Raw genomic sequence first — 13,663 nt, 5'->3', positions numbered from 1 at the left:
TCTGATTGAAACGTATAAGATCCTAAAGGGATTGGACAGGCTAGATGCAGGAAGATTGTTCCCGATGTTGGGGAAGTCCAGAACAAGGGGTCACAGTTTGAGGATAGACGGGAAGCCTTTTAGGACCGAGATTAGGAAAAACTTCTTCACACAGAGAGTGGTGAATCTGTGGAATTCTCTGCCACAGCAAACTGTTGAGGCCAGTTCATTGGCTATGTTTAAGAGGGAGTTAGATATGGCCCTTGTGGCTACAGGGGTCAGGGGGTATGGAGGGAAGGCTGGGGCGGGGTTCTGAGTTGGATGATCAGCCATGATCATAATAAATGGCGGTGCAGGCTCGAAGGGCCGAATAGCCTACTCCTGCACCTATTTTCTATGTTTCTATGTTTCTATGTAATATGTAAATTATGCAAAGAAATAAGTCCAGGACCAGCCTATTGGCTCAGGTGTCTGACCCTCCAAGGGAGGAGTTGTAAAGTTTGATGGCCACAGGCAGGAATGACTTCCTATGACGCTCTGTGTTGCATCGCGGTGGAATGAGTCTCTGGCTGAATGTACTCCTGTGCCCACCCAGTACATTATGTAGTGGATGGGAGACATTGTCCAAGATGGCATGTAACTTGGACAGCATCCTCTTTTCAGACACCACTGTCAGAGAGTCCAGTTCCATCCCCACAACATCACTGGCCTTACGAATGAGTTTGTTGATTCTATTGGTGTCTGCTACCCTCAGCCTGCTGCCCCAGCACACAACAGCAAACATGATCGCACTGGCCACCACAGACTCGTAGAACATCCTCAGCATCATCCGGCAGATGTTAAAGGACCTCAGTCTCCTCAGGAAATAGAGATGGCTCTGACCCTTCTTGTAAACAGCCTCAGTGTTCTTTGACCAGTCCAGTTTATTGTCAATTTGTATCCCCAGGTATTTGTAATCATCACCATGTCCACACTGACCCCCTGGATGGAAACAGGGGTCGCCGGTACCTTAGCTCTCCTCAGGTCTACCACCAGCTCTTTAGTCTTTTTCACATTAAGCTGCAGATAATTCTGCTCACACCATGTGACAAAGTTTCCTACCGTAGCCCTGTACTCAGCCTCATCTCCCTTGCTGATGCATCCAACTATGGCAGAGTCATCAGAAAACTTCTGAAGATGACGAGACTCTGTGCAGTAGTTGAAGTCCGAGGTGTAAATGGTGAAGAGAAAGGGAGACAAGACAGTCCCCTGTGGAGCCCCAGTGCTGCTGATCACTCTGTCGGACACACAGTGTTGCAAGCACACATACTGTGGTCTGCCAGTCAGGTAATCAAGAATCCATGACACCAGGAAAGCATCCACCTGCATCGCTGTCAGCTTCTCCCCCAGCAGAGCAGGGCGGATGAACCATTCTTAGTTTTGTCAGATGTTTGGGTCATGAACATTACTAAATTCAATGGCAAACAAGCAACTTCATGCACTAGAAAGGATTTATAAAACTACAGATTTTAAAAACCATACATAGAACATTACAGCACAGTACAGGCCCTTTAGCCCACGATGTTGTGTTGAGCTTACTCCAAGATCACTCTAACCCTTCCCTCCCATATACCCCTCCAGTTTTCTATCACCCATGTTCTTATCTAAGGGTCCCTAATGTCTCTTAAAAGTCCTTAATGTATCTACCTCTACCATCACCCTTGGCACCCTGTTCCACACACCCACCACTCCCTGTGTATAAAACCTACTCCTGACATCCTCCCTATACTTCCGTCCAATCACCTTAAAATGATGCCCCCCTCGTATTAGCCAAGCTTCCTTTGCTGACACGATTGTAATCGTGTATAAGCTTCATTCTGTGCAGGCATGACTGCAATTTCTATTAGAATTTAAAGTCTGAATTGATCACTTTAGTGTGCCTGAAGGGTTTACTGAAGTGTTTTGGTTTGAGTACTTGATGTAGGTCAGTAACAATTGAAGAACTTGATCTGAACAATTACTTAGGCGTATGCTGCAATAGGCAATGAATCTATAACATATTGTAAGGCTCCCATTTTTACCGTTATACTTTGGGAGACCAGATTGTTGAAAAATGCTGTGCTTTGTACCTATTCACAAGGGATGACGAGTTCTTGTGGCACAATCTCTACTGCAGTGAGCAGAAAATAAAGAACAGTTCTGAACTAATGGGGCTAAACAGCAGATTGATGGTGAACCAGTGAAGCCTTTCCCTCTTCCTCCCACCACTGATTCACTGTTTCACCTCACTACCTGGGCGTGTCATGCATGTGTATACAGGTTTGAGTCCATCATATTCAAAACGTTTGGGTCTGGAAGTGTTTTGGATTTTGGATTTTTTTCATATTTTGGAACATATAATGAGATAGCTTGTGATCGCCATTGTTTATGTGATGTTAAGTCTTTGTCTTACACTTGTTCATCACACATATGTACTGAACAGAAAAATTATTACATACTATTAATATAATGAAAATATAATGTGTGCAGGGTAACAAAAGCAGCACTGGGAGAATACCTGAATCAGCTGTTGAACAGCAACAAACAATGGCAGGCTTTCACTCTCCACCTACGATGCTGTGCTTTGTTTAAGAAGTTACAGTACAGTGTACTTATATTTCTCTTTTATTCTTAGATCTTATGTAAGGTATAAAAGCAATCAACATTGTAGGCTTGTCCTGGTGCTGGATTTTCGTGATCAGGAGACACTTTAAAATTTAATGCCGTGCCTTTTTAAAAAATTTCTGCAACCAGCCTGCTGAGTGTTCACAATTACCTTCAATTTTCAGTTCGTGATGATAGACCTTTGCTCGTTTCATGACCAACATACTGTTAAGCGGCATATGTTCATTCTATGATCGAGATCTTCATGTTTTCTTTTATTGCATGTTTATCTACCTTCCATTAATTTCTGTTCATTACATGGGTGAGGTCTCTTCTCAGAACTGTATGTGGTGCGCAGAGACCTGAGCATCGCCAGGGAACCTTCCCGGCGGCATGTGCAGCTTCCCATTTGTGTCATCATGTCAGTGCTCAAAATAAAATTCAGATTTTGGAGTCTTCCAGATTTTAGAATTTCAGACAAGGGGTACTCAACCTGTAACGGGTTTACTATAATGTACAGACCTGTCGTCACCTTTTAGTGACAATATAAAGAGCTTGTTTTCTTTTAAATTTTACAACGGCTATTAACGCTCAGGTTTTATTATTGTACTTCATTTGCAAGATAGCATGGCCAGGTCTGGTTGTCTCAGAGAACACTGGTCCAGAGTTTGCAGGAGCTTGCCACATTTGTTGCTAGATTCATTAATATTGTTCTCAGGGAGAACAGATATCATGACAAGGAGATGCTTTGGATAATTACTACTGTTGTTCCGCAGTTCAATCCCGTCTTCCCCTTCTCAGCAATGCAGATCACCCCAGATTTCAAGATTTGTTACAAGATTCAATTTAAAATTTATGGCATCCTGTTTAGACTTGTACCCTTTACATGCCTTTCTTTCTTCCTTCTACCAAAAAAATACTCTTCTGGAAGAGGTGTGACACATAACGGTTCTGTAGTGGAAGAAGCATTGATCCCACTGATAAATTCATTCCAGAGGGATGTGTAAATGCACTGTATTAGACCTTACTACTATGTAAACAAAAAACTCCAAGGGCTCCTTCAGAGATTTATGTCTGATAGGAGGTGAGAGCTGAGGTAGCATAGAGCAAGGGTACCTTTAAGAACTGAGTTTTTTCACGTGGTTTGACTTTGATTAATAGTTGTTCCAGCCACTGCAGTTTTATTAAGAGTTTTCTGCTGTTGACAAATGATGCACCTCTTATTTGCCTTTGCAAACGGGAAATATTAGACCTTATAGACCTGGGATGGGTTGTAAGAAATCACATGTGAGTTCAGAGTAGTGGGATGTTCAAGTGACTACTTGGGCCCTCCATAAGCCTTCTCCAACATCTCCACTGGCAAAGTCTCTGAGGGCAACGTTAGCATTCATTTCCAGAGGATTCGAGTATAAGAGCAAGGATGAATAAGGCTTTATAAGGCATTGCTCAGGCCACATTTGGAGCAAATTTGGGCCCCTTATCTAGTAAAGGGTGTGTTGGCATTGGAGAAGGTCCACAGGAGGTTCTGAGAATGAAAGGATTAGAGTATGAGGAGCATTTGATGGCACTGGGCTGGAACTCACTGGAGTTTAGAAGAATGAAGGGGGATCTCACTGAAACCTATCAAATATTGAAAGGCCTAGATAGAGTGTGTTGTAATGTGAGCATTATTAAATGTAAGTTAATACTAATTAGGATAATGGAGAGGGGGGGAGGTTACTTCCATTCTTTTTACTTCTGGTGTGCTTTGTATATAGTGTTCCTGCCATGCCGTATGGGTTGTGAAAGCCTCTGTATATACATATCGGTTTTGACGTTCGAGATAAAGTTGTTCCTTTGGGCATGAAGTTGTCGAGTGTGCCTTTTTCAAAGTAGAAGTTACCACAGGGTGGATGTGGAGAGGATGTTTCCTATGGTGGACAAGGGTAGGACCAGAGGACACAGCCTCAGAATAGAGGGATATCAATTTAGAACAATGATGAGAAGGAATTTCTTCAGCCAGAAGGTAGTAAATCTGTGGAATTCATTACCAAGTCATTGGGTATAATTAAAGTGGAAGCTGATAGATTCTTGGTTAGTTGGAATGTCACAGAGGAGGAGCCAGGAGAATGGGGGTTGAGAGGGATAGTAAATTAGCCATGATGGAATGGCAGAGCAGACTCGATGTCTTATTGTCATATGGCACTTACCGGTGTGGGAGGTAGTCTGGGTGTGAAGCCTTCCATCAACCAGGCCGCCCTTAGATCAGTGATCAGTGCTACCACTAAGTGTAGCTGCAGACTGTGAGGATCACTAGCTGTGAATCATGGGGTCACATGCTTGGAGTGGCCTGCTGGTCATGGACTTCCTTAAGGAATAAAGGCCCATGTAGCAGTCATTGAGTTATAGAGATGACTCCAAGTGAACTCATACACTTGCAATAATGCAATGATGTCAAGCAAATATTCTCACTGGAAGCTCATATCTTACTCAAGGGATAAGTAACTTGTTCTCTTCTAGACCTTTGCCCATCAGCGATGCACTGGGTTTTACATCCTTCCTCCAAGGAAGCTAATTTTAGCTCCTCAGTTACTAATGATCTAGATCAGCCAATGCTTTATTGTAATGGGGACCTTGTGGATCACATGACTTAATACTTGCCTTTATAACTTAAATTATCAGGGGACCTTATGATATACTTCTTTAATTTTTTTATGCACAAAATAAAATTGAATTAAATGCTTAATGAATTTTATTGAAATGAGACATAAACAACAGACTGAAAAACTAAAGCGATTTTTACATCATCTATCTAATAAACTAGAAAAAGTGACTGCAGTAACTCAACCAGAGATATCACATCTCCTGAGCAAACTGCTGTGTTGGAGACCCAACTGCTCAACTAATGATAGTGACACGTGGCATGAATAAGTAACTAGTTAGCCTGGCACCAACCTCCTGATGATGGAGCGAGTACAGATACAAGGACACTCTCACACCTCCAGGCAAAGTTAGATGATTGCTGTGTACTAAAGTACTGCACTGAAAAAGATGCGAGTTCCACTTTGATCATTAAATTAGATTTTCACCGAGATAATCACTTCAACTGAGAACAAACTCTTGAAGCAGCTCCATTTCTCATAAAATCACAATGACTCCATAGAATGTGTAAGAGTTTCCATTAATCCCGAGGTGATACGTGAAGTTAACAAAGATGTGACAACTGAAAGCTAGAAGATTAAACAGCTGCCAAGCCAATACAAAACTATGGAGTTAATTAGATACGTAAGATCAAATGTCTGTATGTACTCATCAATATAAATTTGATCTAAAATGATTTTAATTTTGGCTGATACTTCCTCTAGATTGTGGGACTGACTACAATAACCCCACAGTCTGAGAGTCACCATACGCAGTTAACTTCTGTTGTTTTTCTGTAGCTCTGGACAACTTCATGCTGTTTGCTGATGTGAATAATTGTGATGAAATATTAACAAAACTACAGATGCTGGGAATCTGAAACAAAGATGTTGGATACACGTTGAAGAAGGGTACTAAACCAGAAACTGTGGAGAGTTTCACTTTCCATAGTTACATATTGGCCTGTTGAGTGTTTCCATAATTTTCTGTTTTGAGAATGACTGTTGTATCCAGCCAGCATGAATTCATTGTTTGTAGGACAGACTAATCATCACAGGATTAGTATTAAAGTATTTTGTAAAACTGGCATGGGTTAAAGCTAGCCTGCATCTTTTTTTTTTAAAAGAGGTGTGTTGTGCCTGCAGCTAGTGGTGGAGCTGTGAAGGTGCTGAGCTGGTGCTGGTGCAGGTGACGGGTGATAGTGTTGAAGCTGAAGATGGTGCTGGAGCTGGTGATGGGGATCATGAAAATGATGGAGCTGGAGATGAAGGTGTTGATGGGGACGGGTATGAAGCTGAAGATGGTGCTGGAGCTGGTGATGGGTGATGATAATGAAGCTGGTGAGGGTGATGCTGCTTATAATGAAGATGAAGATGGTGCTGGAACTGGAGATATTGATGGTGATGAAGCTGGAGGTGGTGATGGAGATGCTGGAACTGGTGATGGTAATGATGATGATGATGGAGTTAAAGATGTTGATGTTGATGGTGTTGAAGCTGAAGGTGCTGGAGCTGGCGATGGGTGATGATGATGAAGCTGGTGATGGTGATGATGAAAATGATGGAGCTGGAGAAGGTGATGGGGTTGATGATGACGATGGAGCTGGAGATGTTGATGTTGATGGTGATGAAGCTGAAGATGGTGCTGGAGCTAGTGATAGGTGATGATGAAGGAGTTGGAGATGCAGATGTTGATGGTGTTGAGGCTAAACATTTTGTTGGAGCTGATGATAGTGATGATGATGAAGCTGGTGAGAATGATGGTGTTTATGATGAAGCTGAAGATGGTGCTGGAGCTGGAGATATTGATGGTGATGAAGCTGAAGGTGATGCTGGAGCTGGTGATGGGCGATGATGATAATGATGGAGCTGGAGATGTTGATATAGATGGTGTTGAAGCTGAAGATGGCGCTGGAGCTGGCGATGGGCGATGATGATGATATTGATGGAGCTGGAGATGATGATGTTGATTGTGTTGACGATTAAGATGGTGCTGGAGCTGGCGATGGGCGATGATGATGATGATATTGATGGAGCTGGAGATGTTGATATTGATGGTGTTGACGATTAAGATGGTGCTGGAGCTGGTAATGGGTGATGAATCTGAAGATGATGAGAGTGATGGTGTTGGAGCTGGTTTTGGTGATGGCGATGCTGATGGAGCTGGAGATGTTGGTGGAACTGGATCTGGGGCTAGATATTTCTTCTCATTCACCTTCTATTTACTTCTCTTCCAGACAGTATCCAGAAGTATTCAGCTTCCTCTTTCCTCTTGTCAGAAACATTGTTTGCACCACCCACTTTCCCTTGGTCTCCATCCTAGCACAGACATTCCCTTTGTTCTCTCCATCCCTCCCCTTCTCCACAACTTGAAACACGTTTTCTCCCCCTGACTTTTCTTGGTTCTGATGAAAGGCAATTGACATGAAATCTTAACCCTGATTTTCTCTACAAAGATCCCCTTGGCCTGCTGAACATTTCTCGTACTTTCTGCTTTTAAATCGAATTAGGAAGTTGGGAATGGGACTTAAACTTGCACCTTTCTGAAGTACCAGTAATATTGCTGAGCTGACTGTAGGGATACTATTGTTACCATTTACTGTTCTTGGGATACCAAAATGTAAGTCATGTAATAATTTGCATTCAACTATTCACTCTCTGACAGAGTCCAGAATGAAACAAATTATTTTTAAAAATTGAGTAATTAATTTTCTGATTTTTTGATGTACTTTAAATGATAAATAACAGTTATGATGATTTGCAGGATGGATGACATTCAGCTGTGTAAAGAAATAATGAATCTAAAGCAGGAGCTCCAGAAATTAGTCTCCATTCCAGGTAATTTGATGCTTTAAATCTCTAAGAGTCTTTGGAAATCTTTAGTTGTTTTAAATTTCCGCTCATTCACTGTGTCATCATGAAGAATTGAAAGCTTGGGGGGAGAGAATCAATTTCTGCTCTAGCAAATTTCCCTTGGGTATTGGATTCCCATGTGCATTCTGAGCTGTTGACAACTAGATATATCAGAATGGTCACTTATACTTAACTGCAGTATACTATTAGAACATGTGGTAGAGTTCTCTGATTGAACGGCTGTAGTACTTTACATTAGTACAAAATGAGGAAAATGCAGTTGATGAAATTTGTGCAAAATATTTTTTTGTCACCCTGGAAAACAAGGTCAGTGTCCAGTAACAAGAAGAGGCAGCAAATGATGTGATGATGTAGTGACTTGTGAAGTGATAATATCAGTGTAGCAGCATACAGCCAGGAAAAATGACTCGTGATGTTTTGATGAAAATGGAAGACATTTAATTGTGTTTTCTTTTAAAAGTAATAACTCACAAACATAATGTATTGTTCTGTCAGTATATTACTCTCAATGGAACAGAATACATTGCAGATGGCAAAAAATTATTATAGGCAACAACAATCATTTGCACAATCTCAAACACTGCTTTTCACATTTTGCACTCTGGAATGACCGAGCAGGAGGCTTTTATGTTCATCTAGCATCACCAGATGGGCCTATACAAAATCCCAGTCTTTTTGAATGACTACAAGAGAAGCCAGAGAATTCTAGGGACCTATGTCATGGAAATGCAATGACTATCAGCCACCCATTCGTACTAATTCTACAATAATTCTTCTTTTCTTATTTACACATTCTTATCAATCTGACCCCCCGCACCCCCCCCCACACACACACACAGCTTCTACTATTTAACTTCATTAAGGGCAATTTTACTGTGGCCAATTACACTGACAGCTCCCATGGCTTTCGGATTGGAAGGAAAATGAAGCACTTTGAAGAAATCTACACAGTCACAGTGAGAACAGTGTAAAATATCAGCAAGCAGCACTCAAGCTCAGACTGAATGAGGTTAGGAGGCCTCGTTATTGTATCACTGTAGTTAGTTATAATATTCAACTGAAAACAGTAAATTCAGGGGTGCATTTGACAAGAGGATTGGATGTAATCATTTTATTTCTAAAGAAAGTACTGATGCTATAGTTCATACAGCTTAATGTTGAGGTCTTTGGGAATTGTATTTATTGTCTAATTGTAGGTATGAGCAGAGTTTGTTTTATTCATTCAAGACATTCATTTGTTCATTTAAGATTGTTTAGTGTCATTTCCAGTCGCTGAGAAAATATAGGTCCTGATATAGAGTCTAGGCAGTAATCTTGGCCGCAAGGTCTAAAGCAATGCCAATTTCCTGCACATTGAGAGGTCCAAGCAATTTTTAGGTGGTAAATTTTTTATCTGTTAAGTATTTACAATAGTAAATATATACTGGTCACCCTAGCAAAGAAGAGGTGAAAGTTGGTGGTTTTGGGGAGGGAGGTGTGGAGTACAGTGGATGTTGGAGGATGCTGGCAGTAGGGTTCATAAACATGAGATTGTAGGGAGAATGGGATCGCCTGAGTCAATAGATACCAAGACATTGCACTGGAAGCTAAAAGTGGATTTCTTACCCAATCCACCAGGGGCAAGGACGCAAACCCTGGATTCAGTACAACACCAGTTTATGCACTGAAGCTGCAAAGGACCACACTTAAGAAATGTTGCTTCATTGCGTTCAATGTAGCCAGTTTTCAGAGGCAGAGTTCAATGCAGGTGCATGAATATATAGAACTATCCCACGTCCATTCAGATCCCTGATGTGCCACTCTGACATTTAAATTGCATTTAAACGAGGTCCCAGCTTCTTCAAGGCAGGTCCTCTTCCTTTCTCTGAATTCATGAGAATTAAGGCAGAGAGTAAGAAGGCATTCAAATTTCCTCACATCACCTCCAGTTCCATTCCTCAACTTTATCCCTTTTTCTCAATGTCCTTGTAAGGCCAAGATAGTTAAAATCAAGCTAGTATATCTGCACTATTTAGTGGGACTTCTGGGTGTATTAGTGTCAATAACTCAGGCCACAATAGTGCCAGGTTATGGCCACCTCCAACAAGATACAGCCTGACCACCCACCCTTGAGATTCAATGGCATTATATTCAATAATAACTTGGGGGCCACACACAAAAACTGCTGGAGGAACTCCGCAGTTCAGGCGCCATCTATGGAAAGGAATAAAGAGTCAATGTTTTGGGCTGAGGCCATTCATTAGGACTGGAAAGAAAGACGGAAGAAGCCAGGAGCCAGTCCCCTTGAGTGTTACTATTGACCAGAAACTCAACTTCATAAATACTATGGCTGCAAAAGTCTGGGTATTTTGTGGGGAGCAGTATTTCAACTTTCTCCATGTCACAAATCAGGGGGGATTATTGAAGACTCTCCACTTGTTTGAAAGTGTGCAGCTCTACGCACTTTCAAGAGGCTCCACACTACCCTGGACAAAGCAACCTACTTGTCTGTCACCCTTTCTCTCACCCTCAACATTAATTCCTTCCAGCATTGGAAGGTGACAGCAGTGTATCAGTGTATACAGTCAACACACTGCATTTGAGTTATTCATCAGGTTTACTCCAACAACACCTTCCAAGGCCTTGACCATCCAGGAGCACATGGGCAAAAAATACAACACCCCTGAAGGTTTCTCTCCTAGTTATCCATCCTGATTTTGTGTGGGTCATCATTTCTTCATCATTCTTGAGTCTATGTCCTGGGCTCCCTACCCAACAGTATAGTGGGAGTTCCTTCAATAAAACAACTGCAATGGCTCAGGGAGATGGTCCCCCTTCATCTTCTCAAGAACAATCGGTGGGGCAATAAATCCTGGGCTTGATGCTTGAATCAAAAAGCTTGGTTTGCAGGTGCAGCAGGCTATCAAGACTGCAAATGGAATGTTGGCTTTCATTGCTAGAAGGATTGAATTTGAGAGCAGGGAGGTTAGCCTGCAACTGTACAAGGTACTGGTGAGGCCACGCCTGGAGTACTGTGTGCAGTTCTGGTCTCCTTACTTGAGGAAGGATATACTGACATTGGAGGCGGTGCAGAGGAAGTTCACCAGGTTGATTCCAGAGATGAGGGAGTTAGACTATGAGGAGAGATTGATTCACCTGGGACTGTCCTCGCTGGAATTCAGAAGATTGAGAAGAGATCTTATAGAAACATATAAAATTATGGAAGGGGTAGATAAGATAGAGGCAGGAAAGTTGTTTTCACTGGTAAGTGAGACTAAAACTAGGGGACATAGCCTCAAGATTCAGGGGAGTAGATTTAGGAAAGAGATGAGGAGGAACTGCTTTTCCCAGGGAGTGGTGAATCTGTGGAATTCCCTGTCCAATGAAGCAGTGGAGGCTACCTCAGTAAATATATTTAAGACAAGGTTGGATAGATTTTTGCATAGTAGGGGAATTAATGGGGAAGAGGCAGGGAGGTGGAGATGAGTCCATGGCTAGATCAGCCATGATCTTATTGAATGGCGGAGCAGGCTCGACAGGCCACATGGCCGACTCCTGCTCCTATTTCTTATGTTCCTATGTTCTCAGAGATGCACAGATACTAAAAGCAATTAAAACGGTATGGAGACAATGTTCTGCTAGTAACTTGCGTCAATAATCCTTGATAACCATGATATGTAAGTTCATTTTATGCACATCCTGTAACTATTTGGAAGCCCAGAGGTCGAGGCCCAAAGCCAGGAGCCAATGTCTGTCAATCAACGAGTCCACTGGAGGCTGGAGGACAAAAAAATAGCCTGTCCTGGAGTTAGCAGACTGTGCATGTGAGTGGGTGGGAGGGTGGGATGCAGCTATTGTTGTTTTGTTGCTTGTTGTGTTCTCTGTTTTTCTACGGTGCATTGTGGGCATGCTAAGTTGGTGCCAGAATGTGTGGCAAAACATTCTGCCCCCAGCACATCCTTGGCAGTGTTGGTTGTTAATGCAAACAACACATTTCCCTGTATGTTTTGAAGTACATGTGATAAATAAATCAGAATCTAAATCTCACTGCATTTTCACCGAGATTTACTGAGAAGTTGTTGTAATTTTTGTTTCCTTTGCTTCTATTTCCTGAGTTTATCTGATCACACAATCCCCAGAGCCAATATGTTTCCAATAGACTGTATTGGAACCCATCCAGTCAAAAAACAGGCCATCCAAACCCCTTTTTTTAAACAAAGTGTTTACCATTTTTCTCAGTCTTGCCAGCTTCATAAAGTACACCAGGGCTATAATTATCTACCACCATAGAGGGCACTGCAGGCAGGAAGCTGTAAAGCTGCCAAGTTACTGTACTCTACGGGTTGTGCAGCTTCTTCCCAGAACTGAGCTTTGTAACTCCTGCCAGCAGGACTGTTCACTTCTGCTATCAGCTGCAGAGCGCTGATCCCATGGCTCCCAGTGGCAGACCAGTGTCAGAACCATTTCCACCACTTCATGAAGGTACTGCTGACTTCAAAAATAATTCACATTGCCACGGGAGGGTACTTGAACGGGTGTTATTGATTTACAAGTCTATGGTCTTGCTGAGATAAACATATTCAGACCCACTGTTGAGATTGTTGGAAATTATGCTGTATTCCCTGTGGCACGCTGCTTTAGCTGCTGTTTGGCTGGATGCTAGTTCTGCAGCAGGTCTAATAAGCTGGAAAGGCAGGGGACATGGTAGATGAGATGGCTGCAGCTTGTTGGAGGACAGCTAGGAGCCAGCATGTCAGTTGATTAAGGAACACGCGGAAGTCAGACAGCATCTGTGGAGGAGAATATAACAGTCGACATTTCAGGGCGAGACACTGAATCAAAACTTGAAGTGAAGGGGGAAGAAGGCAGAACACGGTGGGGAGAGGGGGAGGAGTACTAGCTGGAGGGTGATAGGCAAAACCAGGCGAGGGGGAGGTAGGTGTGTGGGAGAAAGGGTATGAAGTGAGAAGCTGGGAAGTGATAGTGTGACCAAGATCGACAATGGATGTTGTGTCCTAGCTATTCACGTTGTTGGTGCAGCACTGTCTGTGGCTGTTGAGACCAATGCGAGAGTGGCAATCTATAAGGTGTGACGAGAATACACATAGATTAAGATGTTAGCTGTCCTGTGCTGGCACCAGTGGGATCAGCAGTTGGTCTGCCACCTGTCTTCAGGAGAGAGAGAGATAAGGAAAACAATGGATCAGCATTTGGAGATGTTAATGAAGGAACGGAAAGAGAGCTATCAAGATCGGCTCCCCCTTTGAACCCTGAACTGTTTGAAGTGATGGACAGGCGATACCCCAGCAGGGGGATAAAAAGGGACAGGTTCACTAAGGCAGGACACACACGACACCCGAGGTAACGAGACCCTGGAAGCGATGCGTCTCTCACAAGTCGGTGGGAAGTTTTGGAAGGCTGGTTGCGGGACCAGGCCATAGACGCACAGGGTGGAAAGGCATGATCGGCGGGAACCTGGTGTGTGTCCACCCTTGCCTGGGTGCCGGGTTCACCGCAGAGAAACGATCGTATCTGGAAACGGAGGGGTCACGGTCGGTGACCTCAGATGACATCACAAATGGCTCGCCCGA

At 42.9% G+C, this 13,663-nt stretch overlaps 1 protein-coding gene across 3 annotated transcripts in view; it reads left to right on the top strand.

The window, feature by feature from the left end:
* Positions 1-13,663, top strand: part of LOC134352028 (bMERB domain-containing protein 1-like) — a 122,704-nt gene that overhangs the window by 84,094 nt on the left and 24,947 nt on the right. For all 3 annotated transcript variants that reach the window (XR_010019329.1, XM_063059087.1, XM_063059086.1), the window contains exon 3: positions 7,984-8,057. Coding sequence is in view for 2 of the 3 variants with exons in the window: in XM_063059087.1 (XP_062915157.1) it covers positions 7,984-8,057 (74 nt within the window). In the remaining variant the exon portion in view is untranslated. The remainder of the gene's footprint in view (positions 1-7,983; positions 8,058-13,663) is intronic.

This window comes from Mobula hypostoma, chromosome 9, assembly GCF_963921235.1.
Source record: "Mobula hypostoma chromosome 9, sMobHyp1.1, whole genome shotgun sequence".
Classification (NCBI taxonomy): Eukaryota; Metazoa; Chordata; class Chondrichthyes; order Myliobatiformes; family Myliobatidae; genus Mobula; species Mobula hypostoma.
This window is presented reverse-complemented; position numbering and strand designations above follow the sequence as displayed.